Genomic DNA, 16,330 nt, shown 5'->3' with positions numbered 1-16,330 from the left:
TAAAAAGGCACAATCACCTTTTCAAAAGTTGCCGTCAACCCAGGCAGGGGGAGACACTGCCTTGTTGACCCACCGGGGAGATTACCCGGTGATTGGCTAAGAGAAGCCGGAAGAAGAGCTGAAGATTTGGAACATTTTTACAGGAGCGATTAACCTTTAGTTCGGATTTGTGGGCAGCCACGTCACCCTCCGTGAACACATCATCGGACGAAGCGGCACCCCACGTCCCCTTTCCGGCCAGAGCCCTCCAAACCTCGGTATATGTTGTTTTTATATATACCGTACAGTAGGGGCATGACCCCCTACGGGCTTATTACGAGTCAAGGGGAAACGGGGCTACGGAAAGGAAGGGAGCCCAGATATGCACTTCAATTTTTTAAATATCAAATACCGTCTCGGGAATCCGAATGAAGTATAGAAATATCATGTCATCCATCCAATCATTACAATTTATTCAGTGTCATGCCCCAACCAAGAATTTTTTCAGATCCAATGTTACTATTAACCTATGCTGAGAAAAGAAAAACAACACCATTAAGCATCTCAATTGTTGCTCATGTGACTTACATGACTCATAGATTCAACTTCTGGCAGAAGCTCGGGAAAGGCCATACAAATTGTAGATGAAAATCATTGTATAAGGCTCTTGAAGGATAAAATAACACCCCTAGAATGTTGCATTGTTGATAGTTGTGTTCCCAGTATGCTGAAAATCCTTTCCTATTGGATAAACTTTTTTTTGTAGATTAGACATGGTTGGCAAAAAGGAGGAGAAAAGCTTCATCATAAATTCAAAAATTTTTCAAGAAAATTCCTTTCATACCTAAAGAGTCCATGTATGATGTTCATCGCTGCAATGCCAGTGAAGTGAAACATCTTTAGGGCCATTTAAGTACCCAGCTTCACCAACACTCTGAGTGTAAAGGACAAGTTGTTCTTTAGCAAGAGAAGCAGAATTATTTGAGGCTTCTAGCTATAACAGAACTATAAAGGATTGCTGTTACACAGGATTCATTCACACAAGATGGTACTTCTCATTAGACAATTTGCATACTCTATTACTTTACCTCATACCTTAATGGTAATGCACTTTCAGTGTTTTTCAACTGTATGCTCACTCGTCCAACCTGGAACACTTCCAGATTTTACTGGATCCCCCGCTAAAATTCTGTGAATGCAAAATAACAGCATTAAAAATACTTTCTCAATAGACAAAAAACCGAAAAGTACCTAATCCATGTTTTATGTTGAACTCATGCCATTTCTGGGTTTCCGTACCACACCCATTTTCGGCCCAAATACGGTCCCACAATTCTTCAGTTCCTTCGCTGCATGGATTTATTATTAACGATTCTTTTACTACAGCACTAACAGAATTTAAATTTAACACACTGTCAGGTGGTGGACTGAATAACTAAACAATAAATAATTGTTTTTTAAAATTCTATACTTATTTTGAATTCTTATTTGAAAAGTTTAGGTACCTGACTGTGTTCGCCTAATGCCAACTCATCCTCATGTTCAGTTAGGGATGAGTTTGGAAAAACCTCCTTCACTGTTTGGAAAGTGTCCCATTCTAATTTGTTTGTTTTCCAGTAACTGAGCATGTAGACTCAAATTTGAGCTACAAAACACAAACGAATAAAAGCAAATAAATAGAATCATTACGTATTAGGCCTTACCATCCTTAGCTTTGCTGTTATCTAATATTTTGTGTTGTTCCAATAATTGGGCCTGCAGCTTCATAATTTGATGTAATAAACAATAATTAATAATTGAAAACCAATATAATAATGTTTATACTTACCATCCTTTTGTTGTATTATCTTATCCATTTTTCAATTGTTCCTCCAGCCACGCTTTATTCTCCATCCACGCTACTGAACTAACTGCGAATGGCATCCAATGGACTGAAATTGCCTACGCCAGTAATAATGAGTCTGAGCGGTAGATGGCTACGTGTCGGAAAAAAAGAAAAAAGTGCGATTTTTTTTTTTTTTTATGTAAAACGGATTGTCATAACGGATTGCCATATAAAACGGATTGCCATAATGGCAATCCGTTTTGCCCAAAATAAAAATAAAAAATGCTGGCCTTTTTTCTGTTTTACAGCTTTCGCCATCTAACGGTCACGTTTCTAGCTAATTCTCTACATTGACCGAAAAAATTTTAAGCCCGACTAAATAAGCCCGAACTTTCGATGCAGAATTAAACTGGCATCACGAATATGAGGGTTGTTTTCTCGTGGGACTCATGGTTTTTGAATAAAACGTAAAAAACGGTAAAAGTTGGGTTAAACAATAATAAGCCCTTCTTTATCTTTCGGGCTTAAAAGTCTTTCCTATTAAAAAATAATATCATTAAATCTCGATAACTACACATGATTCTCATCCAAAATTAACGAAGGAACACGAAAATGGAATATGTTTTTACGTAGAGTATATAGTTTTGGAGTAATCTAAAATATAAAATTAGTGTGTATGCGAATCGAAACTATTACTAGCGCGCCAGTACGCTATAGCGCTAGCGTGACACATCAAACTTCTTTGATTATTCACCCCCTACCCCCTACGGGCTTATTACAAATCTAGGGGAAACGGGGCCACAGAAAAGAAGGGAGCCCAGATATGCACTTCAAATTAAATAAATTGTTATACTTTTGTTTTCGCGACGAAGCAGCGACTAACGGTAATGTGCAGGTAGCAGTCTTCGAAATTTCCACATCCGGAATTTGCTAGTGTCTCGCCGTTCCGCAAAGCTTTCGTTCCATACGTCAACGAAGAGGGACCCTCTTCTGAATTGATTTTGCGAGTCGATATAACCTAGAGGTTATTAAAAATTGAAACACTAATTAATTAATTTTTGAATCACAGTGTTATTAAGTTACGTGAGGCATGACGTCGAGGAAGTAAACAGCTATTCCGAATGAACGCTAAGTATAATTCAGATCGTTTGGCACGATATGCATGGCGTCGGACAGCAAAAGAAACTAACCAGAAGGCGACTGCCTATTTTCTAATACCTATGCAAACAACTCAATAATGACATTTCAATTAGTTGTAATTTTTTATTTCCAGGCAGAAAACAAAAACAGATTTAGAACTTGATGTTTGGTCCTAGACAGTTCAAAACGTTCCAACTTCTTTTCAGGAGGTCTGCGTCAGAACGGCCGACTGGAGAAGTCTGATGTCGCGAACGGAGAGAGCCCGTTTCGGTAATAGATTCTTGATCTCTTTCACAGTAGGCATGTAATCTAATTCAGCTGTACAATGAAACACCACAGCAAAATAATTCTGTATAAAAAATATAAAAAATTGCATTATTGTTTCACCTATTTGGTTTCGTAAAGTGATACTGACTTACACATAGTCATGTGACTTTGCCTGACATTGATCTGGAGCAGTCTGAGTGAGCAAGGCTTCCATTGTCAAACATACTGGATAGAGATTGACGAAACGGCAGAAAATAGGTATATTTTCCAGAATTCAGCACTTTTGATATTTGGAATGACCAACCCTTTTTTGCTGTTCACATCGTTATATGTTGGGCACATACTACAGACCATTGCAGCACAGAATTTTTTCAATTTTGCACACATGCCGTTACAGAGCCTAAGGAACAGCAGAGGTTAAAAGCTTTCTTTCTTTAACTTTTATTGTATTTATTCCATAACATACCATGATAACCTCTTTTTTTGTAATGGGCAGCCACCTCTCAGTACTTGAATGAGTAAAGTTTCAACACTTGGAACAACTGAAACAAGTGGTTGTGATCGAAAAAAAAGGATCCAGCCCCACTGGGAAAAATCTAGATGTGAAGGCTTGTTATGCCACTATCAACAATTGGTACAAATGACAGATGGGGGTGAAGCCATGATATGGTGAAAAAGCGTGACAACGTACGACAACCAGTTTCGCCAACATGGGCAACCATTTCTTACTTTTTCACAAGAAAAAGCAATATAGTCGAGTTTCAATTCGTTTCCTCCAGTGATTGAAGAAAACAGTGTGGCATTGCAGTCTAAAGGTAACCATTCAGTCATAGTAGATGTGCTGTGATACCTCTATTGTGACTGAATGATTACCGTTAGAAGATGTCAACTGCAACTTAATTCACACAAATCATCCGTGATTCGGTTAATTACGTTAACAGATCTGTGCAGAACTTAGTTTCTGCTAACAGCTGATCCTGAAAAAATACTTTAAAAGTCCCTCCCAAAAGGGGAGGGACAAGTAATTTCCACATCGTTTTTCCGCGATATACCCGAAAACAGGACAAGTTACATCTTACATGTATCTATAGTGCATCTATGTTGTATCTTATTTACCAGATGCCATAAAAGCATTTTTTAAAAATCGAATGCGATCGTTGATCTACAACACCAATTTAGTGAAATGATGAAGGTTGCCTTCCTTCATCCAGATTTGGGAATCGGAGGAGCCGAACGTCTGGTGGTAGATGCAGCTCTAGCTTTGCAATCAAAGGGCCATCAGGTTCACATAATCACCTCCTATCATGATCCTGGTCATTGTTTTCCTGAAACCAAAGATGGGACTATTCCAGTTACTGTTAGTGGCAACTGGCTACCACGAAGCATCTTTGGGTAATTCAATAACTACATGCATACTGCCTAAACACCAAAACAAAAATGGCAATTTGTTCTATATTTTTTTAATGCAGAAGGTTTCTTGCACTGTGTGCTTATATTCGAATGTTATGGGCCTCATTCTACATGGTGTTTTTGAGTGATATGCAACCCCAAGTCTATTTTTGTGATCAGGTATGTTGGTTATGCTTTGACAATCTAATATTCAGTGGATTAATTTTTCTTCTTGTTCCCACCATTTAGGTCTCAATGTGCATACCGGTCTTAAGATTGTTCACAAGCGTTCCTGTCATATTTTATTGTCATTTCCCAGATCTTCTACTTGCCAGCCATAAAACATGGATTAAAAAGCTTTACAGAGCACCCTTGGACTGGATAGAGGAAAAAACCAGTTAATTTTTTCATTTAAAATTTGTGATGTGGTCACCATAATTGTTTGTTATTCAACTTATTCAGCTGACCTAGCCACTATAACTGTCGTCAATAGCCACTTTACAGCTGGCGTATTCTGCGAAACTTTTAAAAGTATTCTTCGGAGACCAAAAGTTCTTTATCCATCACTCAATTTTCGTAGTTTTGATGGAGAATGTGGGAACAATTTGAATAGTGTCATTGGCACCGAGCAAGTCCTGGACTTTGTTTTCCTCTCTATAAATCGGTATGAGCGCAAAAAGAACCTTGGATTGGCAATTAAAGCATTTGGTAAAACATTTTGTACATTACGGTTCATACCGACCTTTAATAACATTGCTACTATTCTCTTAGGTTTATTGAAATCTTTCCTAGGTGACGCAAAAATTCATCTGATTATGGTTAGAATTCTTTTTCCTGTTTACTAGATATTTTGTTCTATATGAACTGTACGAAAATGTTTGCAGGTTGGAGGATACGACGATCGACTTGTTGAAAACGTAGAGCATTACAACGAATTGCAAAAACTGACGAAATCTTTGCAACTTGGTGATTATGTTACATTCCTTCGGTCGCCGAGTGATGAAACGAAGACATGTTTGTTGAAGAACTGCCATACATTGTTGTACACGCCAGACAAGGAGCATTTCGGTATCGTCCCCTTGGAGGCCATGTATTGTCAACTTCCTGTCATCGCCGTCAACAGTGGAGGGCCACTAGAAACAGTGGAGGACCATCGAACTGGCTACCTGTGTCATCCGACAGTAGAAGATTTTGCCGAAAAGATGAAATATCTTTACGAAAATCGAAATCTAGCAACCAAAATGGGAGAAAGGGGCAGACAACGCGTAATTGAGCACTTTTCCTTCAATTCCTTTAGCCAGCAACTGAACGAGTTGGTGGTTGAACTTACTGTATCGAGGGCTTAATGGGCATTACACGAATATACAAGTAAACTGTTTAGCAATGCCTTTTTTCAAAAATCATCTTGTACTCGACTTACCCATGTTGAATTAACCACAAACTCGGACGTACTAGTCATCGTTCACCTATGATGTGCGGGTATTGCAATCAAATCAAAAATAAAATCGAAATCATATTAAGGGCGCAAACAGAAACAGGATAAACTTTGGAAGCTACGAGTAAGCGTGTCGTCCTCAGTTCAATTTTCCCTTTTTTGCATCTGGTTCTTCATCACCATCATTATTTTCAGGTGCCCAGATAGGTTTGGGCTGCGTTTTCGAATATGCAGGAGATACCCAATATGGATTTGCGGCAGCTGCACTAGCATGCCTAAGAATGGCTTCTCTCGGGTTGCCTTCATCCTCAATCCGGCTGGCGATGCCCAAATTTCGGACGATGTATGAAGACAAGGTACTGCCTGATGTCGCCACTCGACCACCGGAACCTGGAGAGGGAAAAAGAAAAAAAAAAGAGAATAGTTGAACATGGATTGAAGGAGTCCCTGGCTGTTGGTATGGCATGGAGAAATTTCCAACCTTTATTTCCGATAGGAAGATCAGGTTGTTTGGACAATAGCGGATCCTTTCTGGCCTTTTCCATCGCTCGTCGGGTGGATCTAGGTTTGTCCTCACGAAACATTGGAAGCGCGTGAGGTGTGATAACACGCACTGTAGACATCATCTCATGCTTTGTTAAGAAGAAAAAAATTAGTATTTTTGTTAAAGAAAAACCATTCTGATTTTGAATTACTGGTCTGATTTTTTTGGGTTTGCCAAGACAAAGTTTTGCCCCATTGTGGCTCTTGGCAGTATCGTAATACAAATGGATGTTGCCGTCACCGGCTCCAACTATGATCTGGTTGAGTTTCGGATGCCATAGGGTGCGAACGACGTGTGCTTTAGGCACATCAATTTCGTGCACGCGCTCGAAAGTATTTCTGTCTAGAAACACTACCTTGCCGCCACTTTCGCCCTTTAGAAATGAGGTACCAGTCAACAAAAGTTGGTCATTTGGACTAAATGCACAATTTGTCCTGCAAACCCGAACGACAAAAAAATGATTTAAGTAAGATAACTTAAACTTAAACCTAATTGACGTCTCGTAAATTCCAAGGTTTTTACATGCTAAATCTGGAGAAGAGATCTCCAACCGAATGGACAGGGGATTTCGGCTGCCGTATATCCCAGAGTTTTAAGGTGGAATCACCTCCACGCGTAGCTACGTTGCGACCATCGTAGGCGAAAACGATGCTGGAAGTTTCAGTGCCGGATTGATGAGCATTACGAATCAGTACGGACGTGTTTACCTGAAAAATTGATTCCGTTTCCAAGTATGATAAATGACAAGTATTTAGTATGCCTATTCTGCCTCCTGTTTGCACCATTAACTTACAAACATTCTGCGATGATCCCACATTTGTATAGATCCATCATTGCAAGCGCAGGCAATCAGATTACCATCTCTGCTATAATTACAGCTAGTAGGAGCAGCTCTCAAACCACTTTGTGAACGACTTTTCATGATGCCTTTGTGTTGTTTGACGTCATCAACATTCCATATACGACACGTTCTATTTTAATTTTCATTAATAATTATGGACATTCGAGAGTGACATATTCAGCTAAAAGGTCGTACCCATCTTGAGAACATGTCAAGAACTCCTGCTTGTCTCTTGGATGCCAGCTTCCTCCGACAAGTGAAGCAATGTGACCCTTTGTTCTTGCCATGTCCGTGATGTATTGATCTCCTTTGACACATTCGGCTTTCTCGTATCCGTCTCGATCAACGACTTTGGCCTACAATTTTAATATTAGTTAATCAGAATTTCATCTTTGTTATGGAGTTCAAATTACCTGAGCACTGCCTGATATAATAAGAATAGCGTCACCTGTGATGGAATAATGTAAATCCAATATAGGATGGCTAGTAAACAAAGATATATGAATATGATATTTCAAACATTTCTTATCACTTTCATTAAGAGACTACCTTTCACATGGTCTTATAGTTCTGAAGCTTTGTAAAGAAGAGCTCATTCCTGCAAAGTCCCATAACTTAACATCATAATCCACAGATCCTGATATCAGTCGAGCACCAGAATGATCCACACTTAGAGCTGACACAGGTTTAGTTCCATGATTTAGATTCACTTCCAACGCAGCTGGTATATATGTTCCAGTTTCATCGTCATCAGAATCACTACTATCAACATCTTCATCGTCACTAGGGGTCTTTGTGTTCATCTTAGAAGATTTTTTTTGTGCTGATGAAACTTTTCCTTCCTCACTTTCCTTGACACTTGATTCTGTTGCTTGAGGGGGTGGAATAGGCCCAATCACATCTTCAGCAGCTTCTACTTCAATTGAGTTTACCATTTCGTTAACTTTTAGTGTGTTACGTTCCCTCGCTACTTGTTTGCTCTGTTCAACAAGACTTTCAAGGTCAAAATTTTTTATTGGAGCTACTTTATTCTTTCCAAATCCTTGGAAACCCATTGTCCGTTCTACGTCTGCTGTTGGTTCAGCACTAAACTCTTCATCCGCTTTCCCAAATTTTCCGAAACCACCATCTTCCCTTTTGGCTGAAACTTGGGAATTAGAACTGATAGAAAGTTGTCCAAATGATCCTATTTTGCCGAAAGCAATGGCTTTTTTGGGAGGCATGGCTATTCTATAATTCTTCAAGTTCTTACAACAATGGGAATGTAAAACAATTCTGTAACTTGGTAAAGTAACGATCTTCTTACGAACAAGGTGTTCGTTTCTAGTTTGTTTTTCGAAACAGTCTGCTTGCTGAGGCCTCCTGGACCCCGCGTCCAATCGTCTGTTTTTTGAACTGCTACAAAAATATTAAATACAATTGCTGTTTAGTACAACCTCCGAACTCCGAATAAGGTTTCTATTTCTAATTCCCTTCCTCTTTGTCTTGCTCTTTCTAGACAGGAGATTTTGAAGCAAGAAATCAACAAAGGACTTTTGAATTTGTTTCTCAACTTCTTGTGCTACACATTATAGAATTAGAGTTATTTTACAGCATTATTTTGAAACTTTTGATTTCGTAACGTGTGCGATTGTATTTGGTATGTAGCCAAAGAAGTATAATTCAAACTTAAAAAAAAAAAAAACGCTTGCCATTAATTCGATTATATGCATTAGATATTTGTGAAGCGCAAGTTTTTCCTGTTGAGAAACTGAAATTTATCGCATGTTCTACAGTATACCTTTATTTTTTTTTAGCAAATCCAGTATATGTACATTAAATATAAATAGTAAAATTTTTTATATAAACCAATATGATTATTTGAACTGTTAGATGGTGAGCATGGAGCAACGTCTTGAGAGCAGTGCAACCTTTCCAATGTGGTTGAGCAGTTCACTGAAATCCAGAGAGAAAACTCATAATCATTCTGTCACTAGTGGTTTGTCAAAATTGAACATTGATCCCCAAGTCACCTCTTCTCCATCATCATCTCCAACTACTTCGCCAGAAGAACACTTTAAACATGAAAATCATTCCCAACTCATTCTTAGTAAGATGAACCAATACTATCTTAATGGAAAGCTAAAGGATGTCATATTAATTGCAGGTAGCTTCTTTTTACATTCTTTTTTTTCCATACACTAAATTTGATACCTTATTTGGTAGGAGAACGAAAAATTGAAGCGCATCGCATCGTTCTAAGTGCTGCATCTGATTACTTTGCTGCTATGTTTACTAATGATTTTGGTGAAGCCAATCAAAATGAGATTGAACTGCAAGGTGTAGATCCAGATGCTTTAGAAACTCTGGTGTGTTACTGCTACACAGGTAGGGAAACAAGTTTATTATTTTTTGTAAATTTGAATGCAACTTCTCAAATTTGAAATTGTCATAGGTGCCGTAGAACTAGAAGAAGATACTGTGGAGTGCCTAATGGCCACTGCCTGCTTACTTCAACTACCAGAAGTGGTGGAAGCTTGTTCAACTTTTTTGATACGCCAACTTCATCCCTCCAACTGCCTTGGTATTCGTCTATTTGCCGATAGCCAAAGCTGCACTCGTCTATTACAAGTAGCTCATGATTACACGGCCGTACGTAAAATTTTTTTTGGGCACACATATGAAACTTTTTAATCGAAACTCTTTCATTTCATTGGTTCTGTGCGCTTCATTATGTAGGACCATTTCATAGAAGTCATAGGAAGCCAGGAATTTGTTTTACTTCCCGCTGACGAGATTGCCAAGCTTCTGGCGTCTGATGATTTAAACGTTCCTAACGAGGAATTAATGTTTCAAGCGCTGATGTTGTGGCTTCGCCATGATCTTCCTGAAAGGAAAAAAGAACTGCCGCATCTGCTCTCATTAATCAAACTGCCACTAATTTCTCCTGGGGTGAGGCTTATTTTTACTGACGCTCGATTCTTTTTTCAGACATTAATCTTTTCGTCATTTTTTCTCTTTGGTAGTTTATTGCCGATCACGTAGAAAGCAATCCGATCTTTCGGGAAGATCGGGTTTGTCAAGAACTTATTGTCGAGGCTCTAAAGTATCACTTACTTCCCGAACGTCGATCTACGCTTCAGTCACCTAGAACACGACCTCGGAAATCCACCGTGCGTGCTCATTAATCTAAATAGTAATCCAACCACTTTCCTAATCTTTCTGTGTTTTGAAATCATTCAGGTGGGATCATTATATATTGTGGGTGGTATGGATGCATCAACCAAGGGACCAACAAGTGTCGATAAGTTTTGTCTTCGTACTAATTCCTGGTCATCACCTACCGCATCCATGACTGGAAGAAGACTCCAGTTTGGAGTTGCAGTCGTTGATAATAAAATCTACGTAGTCGGTGGACGCGATGGACTAAAAACGCTTAGCACGGTATGCTACATTTGGCAACATGTGAATCTATCTTAACACGATTTTTTTTAACGATCCAGGTGGAATGCTGGGATCCATGGACCAAAGGTTAGTAATATTTGTATACCTTAGTATGGAGATTTCACGGCGTTCGTGTTGATTTCTTTGTGATGTTAGTTACGTACATCCCACCCTGTAAAAAAAGAAAATCATTACCAAGAACTCGTAGTAGTATTAATTGTTATACGGCAACACAATTTAAACTTTGAATGCTAATATTAATTCTACATGTTATGCAGTATGGAGCAGTATGCCCCCTATGGCAACGCATCGTCACGGTACCTATTTCTCTTAGAATTTCGTTACATTTTCTATTTTACTATTATGATTTTCATTTTTCGTCGTCAAAGGACTGGGCGTAGCCAGCCTTGAAGGACCATTGTATGCAGTAGGAGGCCATGATGGTTGGTCATACCTCAATAGTGTTGAGCGTTGGGATCCTGTCACCCGCCAGTGGAGCTTTGTTGCTCCAATGAATAGTCAGCGCTCCACCGTTGGTGTTGCAGCACTTAACGGAAAGTAAGAAATGTTATTACGTCACAGAATTATCTATTTTGAATTTTTTTGAGTTAAAATTACTTATTTTTGTAGGCTTTACGCTGTGGGTGGCCGAGATGGGAGTTCTTGTCTTCGCACAGTCGAGTGCTATGATCCACACACCAATCGCTGGACATTGGTGGCTCCGATGAGCAAACGACGAGGTGGAGTAGGTGTTGCAGTAGCACACGGATATCTCTATGCTTTTGGTGGTCATGACGCACCTGCTTCAAATCCATCAGCAGCCCGATTCGATTGTGTTGAAAGGTTTGGGTTTTTACCCACTTACCACTGTTGTTCGACGTGTTTGTGCCAATCTTACCTGGATTTTTTTTCTTTTGGAAGGTATGATCCGCTGTCGGACTCCTGGACGATAGTGACTTCAATGAAGAATGGTCGCGATGCAATGGGTGTAGCCTTTATGGGTGATAGATTGTTCATTGTTGGTGGATTCGATGGTCAAGCTTATCTCAACTTCGTCGAAGCGTACGACCCGCTTACAAATTTGTGGCAACAGGTAAGAATAACTTCGTCTCGTTTTCTCATTTGATTTCTAATTTACTGTTGAATTCAATCGCAGTTTGCACCGCTTCCATCTGGACGTGCTGGTGCTTGTATCGCTGTAGTAAGAGATACGGTTGCCCTAGTTGTTTAATCGGAAGAAAGCTCTGGTCTGCTGCCTGATATTTTTTGAGATGGACTCGCTGTTATGTTTGAGTTCTCCTCTTTTTTAATTGTTCTCCCAAAACCATTCTGTGATTTTCTGTTTGATTTGTTCGTCCTGTTTTTGAAGCTACGAACCGAGCGCTATCTGGACATTCCTGTCAAAGTATCTCTTTCTTCCTATTTTTCAAAAATTTTCGAAACTACGAAAATAGTGAACGATTCCTTGAGTCTCTTCTGTTCTTTTTGTTTTCCGGGCCCAATGGTATCTCGCTGGATAAGTGTTGAACACGCCCCTTCCTAGAGCCAAATTGCCAAATTATTTCGCAGATCCTCAAAATTTTAATCTATTTTACCCAGTTTTTGTCGTGCTTTTCACTGCCAAAGCAGTATATGGACCAATTCCTTTAAACATTTGGTTGGAACAAATTTTTTCTTTGTCGTTTTTGACTAGCATTGTTTTTATTTCGTTATCTTTGCTCCTCTTTAATGTGTCTATATGTCAGTATTAGACTAGGTACCCTAAAGAAATAGAAAATGAAACAAAGATATTGGTTAGAACGTTGATAACTATTCAAGTATACACAGTTATCATTACCTAGAATACTCGAGTGCGCTGCAGGAACCGGATGTAACGTATTCACAATTCAACTTAGATCACATGGAAATTGAAAATTTAATTATGACGAATCGTAGGTGGACAAGGAACCCTTCTGAGCTTTTCGTGCACATAGATTACTTTTTTCTTTACGGCTGAATACTACATACGTTTGCAAACAAACTGCATAGCGCTGTACTTTGTTGCTTTTCCTGCGGCACCTTTTTGCCTTGAGGAACGAATGCCTCACCTGCATAAAGTAGCATGACCGCATCACCCAAAAAAGTTTTGCGGCTCATGAATAAGCCGCTGCAGGATGAATGTAAGAACTCGAATTTCCATATTCGATAAAACATAACAATAGCCACCAGATGTATTCCCATTTTAAGTAGATGTCTAACCATTCAAGGGGAATAAAAGAATTTTTTGTATAAGCCACGAGTTGCTAAACGTCAAACAGGAAGAATATTGATTTAGATTGAACTGCCTCTTAAGCTACTTGTAAAAATGGCTTAGCTCTACTGCTAGCTCATTTGCTTAATAGTCGTGGTTAGACGACGCATCTAACAGCAGTTAAGGCACATAAAAAACTGATACCGATCTGGTGATTCATAACATAAAAACAAACAAACGAAATCATTGTTAAACCACTAACCGACTCTCACGAAATCTGTGCGTGACACGACGTAACCGCATACATCTCCTTCGCTCTTGCTGGGTTCTTCCGCCTAAAATCAGTCAAATATGTTAAACTAATTGAGATATTGAATAAAACATAATTAATACCTTTTGTCTGGCATTGCTCTTGATGTAACAGATCCCTTTGCTCCACGTAAAATGGGTGCATTGGCCTTTATCAAAATTATAGCAAAGTTTGCCACATTTGTGTTCGGGACCGTCAATTTTTGCAACATCATGTCCCTTAAAATCACAATCTTTCGCCCACGAGACCGCACCATCCACGGCTTCCTTCCATTGAGTGTATGTATGACAGGTGGAAATTCCGGTCTCTGGATCAAAAGAACAGGCGGCGAAACATAAGGAAATCCAGGATAGGGCAAAGCATCCGAACAGAATCTTCATGACGATTAGGAAAGAACTTCTTATTTCTGTAATAAATTAGGCTGCGTTAAAATTTTATATAAAGCAAAGAACAGTGTAATACAAAAGAAAATAATTGAAACTTACGGTATAAGTTCGCAAGAGCCGAAAGTTGACGATTCCGTTTGCCGCAGACTCTTCTGATCGAGTTATGAACTCAGTTCAAAGGCATCTCCTTTTATAGTCTCCGCTACTGGGTTCCCAAGGAACGATGCTGTTGAAACTTTACCATTTCTGTTTTTCGCTAAAAGCTTACGAAAGGACAGCGAGCCAATAGTGAGCACGCTCAATTCCCCTTTGGCTATCTAAGCCGTGCCTTTCAAGGAGGGCAATGAGCAACAAAAAATTGAGGAGTGTAATGCTTCTTTCTACCACGTTCTTTGAAAATCCCAGTTACTAGTTATTAGCTTTACTTTAATATTTATTATTACTCAAACTGTAAAGGAATTGTAAAGCTGAACGGTACCAAAAAAGGTAACATTGAAATTTTCTTTGAAAGATGACGCTCAATTACGTTCCTTACAAAATTCAATACAGAAAATGGCCCTCTCTTTACTATTAATGAAATCATTCAGTAAAATAAAATTCGAAACAACAAAAAAATTAAAACTAAACTAATATTTTTAAAAGTGAAAAAAAGTAGGCTGAATGATTGTTTACCGTTTAAGCTTTTCTAAGCAGCAAAACCGATCCTCATCAACTCCAAATCACCAGAATGCTTAAAGCCCACTCAATCTATAAATAAATAAAAGTCAAGGAGAGTTGGAGAACACCAGTACATTATGAAACTGTGAAGGTCATTAGGAAGGGCAATGGCAACCTTATTGGTCACACCACATGAATACCACTTGAATATTTTAGACGTCCACGGCATTTTGCTTCCTATTCACTGGGAATCGAGTTAAATTTATAAGAAACCAAAGAACTGCTTGCGTGCTATGAAACGCCAATGATAATCTAGCAGTTATGGACACGAAACAAAAGAAGGTTAGATATACTACATATGACCTTCTTCACGAAGGAGATATCTATTCATAATTCCTCTTTTGGGTATGAACAGAACAAGCAACGATAAAATCGTGTTGTACCCAACGCCTGATGTGACTCACGACGGGCATTTATGGGTTGAGGCATACCACAAATTTATTTACCTCAACTGCGAAAAGAAGTTCCGAGCACAGAGACGTGCGGAGTTCGTTCCCGCCATGTACACGGTAGATTTAAGCATTTCAATCTAGTTTAATATTCTCAAGTTCCTGCACTAAGTCCATGTGTTGAAACGTATCCGGTTTTTTCGTGAATCGCTCTAATAGTTGAAGCTTTCTCTCGTCCGGCTGAGCGTAGTAGAGTACCACTTGATTGACTAGACACTGAGCTTCAATGGCATTCTGAAACAAAAATGGGAGAGTGTAATGCCATTATCATGAAATAGGTGAAATAAAAGCTATACCAAGTTATTCTTATCGTAGTCTCCGCGGAACAATACGATATTTTTTTCGTCTGATAAATCAGGAAAGAACACCAGTGCCAAGCATTCTGGTGCGTTTTCACCGTAAGTCTGTTACAAAAATCCGTTTCCTCAGAAACCGAAAATTGGAAAAGTGAAATAACGGCTTAAAATGATCGCACCTGAAAATTGATAAGTGAGGTAAAGTGACCTTCATTTCCTGCAAATTGACATACTAAGAACTCATATCCCTCATCTCTTGGTAGAGGAAACAAAAACTATGGGTTAATTGGAATTTCAATAAGTAAAAATGTTTCTTGAAATAAACTTTATCACACTGACCGTAGAATATTGCATTGCCCTTGAGTGAAGTTGATCATAAATTGCTTTGGTGAGCACCCCTGAGACTGTAATTTTGTTTTTGAAATATTCATGCCATATCTATTGTAAATGATAACATAGATGGTGAGCACATACCTACATTACGAAAACATGCAGGATATAAAGAATATTGTACCTGCTTAATTTCTTCAAAATCTTTATCTTGTAATAGCTCTGTTTTCATTATTTCACTTAAAAGCTTGACTTTACTTTGCATGAATCTGGCTTTTGAGTTTTGAGCTTCTGGTTGCTTGGGAGAGGGAGCAACAGTAGACAACTTCGAGCTATAATTACTCGGTGGCAAATTTGAGGAAACAGTTTTTGAACTGGTAGTTAGTTGCTCTAGCTTTTCTGCTAATTTCTGTGGGTCATTCCTTTTAAAACAACGTTAACTAGAATAAAGAATGAGCAAAATGATAAAAAAAGTAAAACGTGTTACTGTTGTAGAGTTGTTATTTTTGACGCATATTTTTCGTAAAAGGGGTTTTTTGATAAAGTTTCATCCACGCTGGCTGATTTGTTATTCATTATGATACGTGCTGTCGTGAAATATGATGAAGCTAGCCAACGAGGATACAAGCAAATATTTTGACGAATTGTCCTAATCAAGGGAAGCGCCATTCCTGAATATGTCTTCTGCTTAAGCATTGTTGGTTGGCTCGACCCTGCAAGCACAGATGACAAATGTCTATGCCCTTTAAATTAGATAATTAAAAAAATT

At 38.8% G+C, this 16,330-nt stretch overlaps 4 protein-coding genes and 2 long non-coding RNA genes across 6 annotated transcripts; 2 read left to right on the top strand and 4 right to left on the bottom strand.

Moving 5' to 3' along the window:
• Positions 1-521: 521 nt before the first annotated feature.
• LOC130689245 (uncharacterized) lies at positions 522-1,406 on the bottom strand. Its single transcript, XR_009000678.2, has 3 exons — positions 1,231-1,406; positions 824-1,168; positions 522-720 (listed from the first exon to the last, which is right to left on the bottom strand). It is a non-coding gene; the product is annotated as an uncharacterized LOC130689245 (long non-coding RNA).
• Positions 1,407-2,693: 1,287 nt separating this feature from the next.
• On the bottom strand, positions 2,694-4,177 carry LOC130689243 (uncharacterized). Its single transcript, XR_009000676.1, has 4 exons — positions 3,678-4,177; positions 3,364-3,611; positions 2,888-3,293; positions 2,694-2,822 (listed from the first exon to the last, which is right to left on the bottom strand). It is a non-coding gene; the product is annotated as an uncharacterized LOC130689243 (long non-coding RNA).
• Positions 4,178-4,290: 113 nt separating this feature from the next.
• LOC130689209 (alpha-1,3/1,6-mannosyltransferase ALG2-like) lies at positions 4,291-5,973 on the top strand. Its single transcript, XM_057512241.1, has 6 exons — positions 4,291-4,603; positions 4,681-4,780; positions 4,850-4,997; positions 5,063-5,308; positions 5,372-5,418; positions 5,485-5,973. Exons 1-6 carry the CDS (start codon positions 4,395-4,397, stop codon positions 5,944-5,946), a joined length of 1,212 nt encoding a protein of 403 aa, XP_057368224.1. The 5' UTR covers positions 4,291-4,394; the 3' UTR covers positions 5,947-5,973.
• Positions 5,974-6,002: 29 nt separating this feature from the next.
• LOC130689192 (gastrulation defective protein 1 homolog) lies at positions 6,003-8,766 on the bottom strand. Its single transcript, XM_057512212.2, has 8 exons — positions 7,970-8,766; positions 7,834-7,903; positions 7,616-7,776; positions 7,373-7,550; positions 7,102-7,286; positions 6,731-7,013; positions 6,517-6,667; positions 6,003-6,425 (listed from the first exon to the last, which is right to left on the bottom strand). The coding sequence occupies exons 1-8, from the start codon at positions 8,641-8,643 to the stop codon at positions 6,175-6,177; spliced, it is 1,953 nt and encodes a 650-aa protein (XP_057368195.1). The 5' UTR covers positions 8,644-8,766; the 3' UTR covers positions 6,003-6,174.
• A 142-nt stretch (positions 8,767-8,908) lies between these two features.
• Positions 8,909-12,626, top strand: LOC130689193 (kelch-like protein 5). Its single transcript, XM_057512214.2, has 13 exons — positions 8,909-9,059; positions 9,293-9,566; positions 9,626-9,787; positions 9,855-10,051; positions 10,139-10,351; positions 10,426-10,572; positions 10,643-10,843; positions 10,903-10,930; positions 11,122-11,160; positions 11,233-11,401; positions 11,474-11,686; positions 11,765-11,936; positions 12,000-12,626. Exons 2-13 carry the CDS (start codon positions 9,293-9,295, stop codon positions 12,072-12,074), a joined length of 1,890 nt encoding a protein of 629 aa, XP_057368197.1. The 5' UTR covers positions 8,909-9,059; the 3' UTR covers positions 12,075-12,626.
• A 397-nt stretch (positions 12,627-13,023) lies between these two features.
• On the bottom strand, positions 13,024-16,268 carry LOC130689213 (ATP synthase mitochondrial F1 complex assembly factor 1-like). Its single transcript, XM_059496919.1, has 8 exons — positions 16,049-16,268; positions 15,746-15,983; positions 15,571-15,669; positions 15,411-15,506; positions 15,232-15,339; positions 13,869-15,169; positions 13,467-13,789; positions 13,024-13,408 (listed from the first exon to the last, which is right to left on the bottom strand). Exons 1-6 carry the CDS (start codon positions 16,255-16,257, stop codon positions 15,011-15,013), a joined length of 909 nt encoding a protein of 302 aa, XP_059352902.1. The 5' UTR covers positions 16,258-16,268; the 3' UTR covers positions 13,024-13,408; positions 13,467-13,789; positions 13,869-15,010.
• Between the last annotated feature and the right edge of the window lie 62 nt (positions 16,269-16,330).

This window comes from Daphnia carinata, chromosome 9, assembly GCF_022539665.2.
Source record: "Daphnia carinata strain CSIRO-1 chromosome 9, CSIRO_AGI_Dcar_HiC_V3, whole genome shotgun sequence".
In the NCBI taxonomy this organism is placed as follows: domain Eukaryota; kingdom Metazoa; phylum Arthropoda; class Branchiopoda; order Diplostraca; family Daphniidae; genus Daphnia; species Daphnia carinata.
Note: the sequence above shows the minus strand (reverse complement) of the source record. Positions and strands in the feature narration are given on the sequence as shown.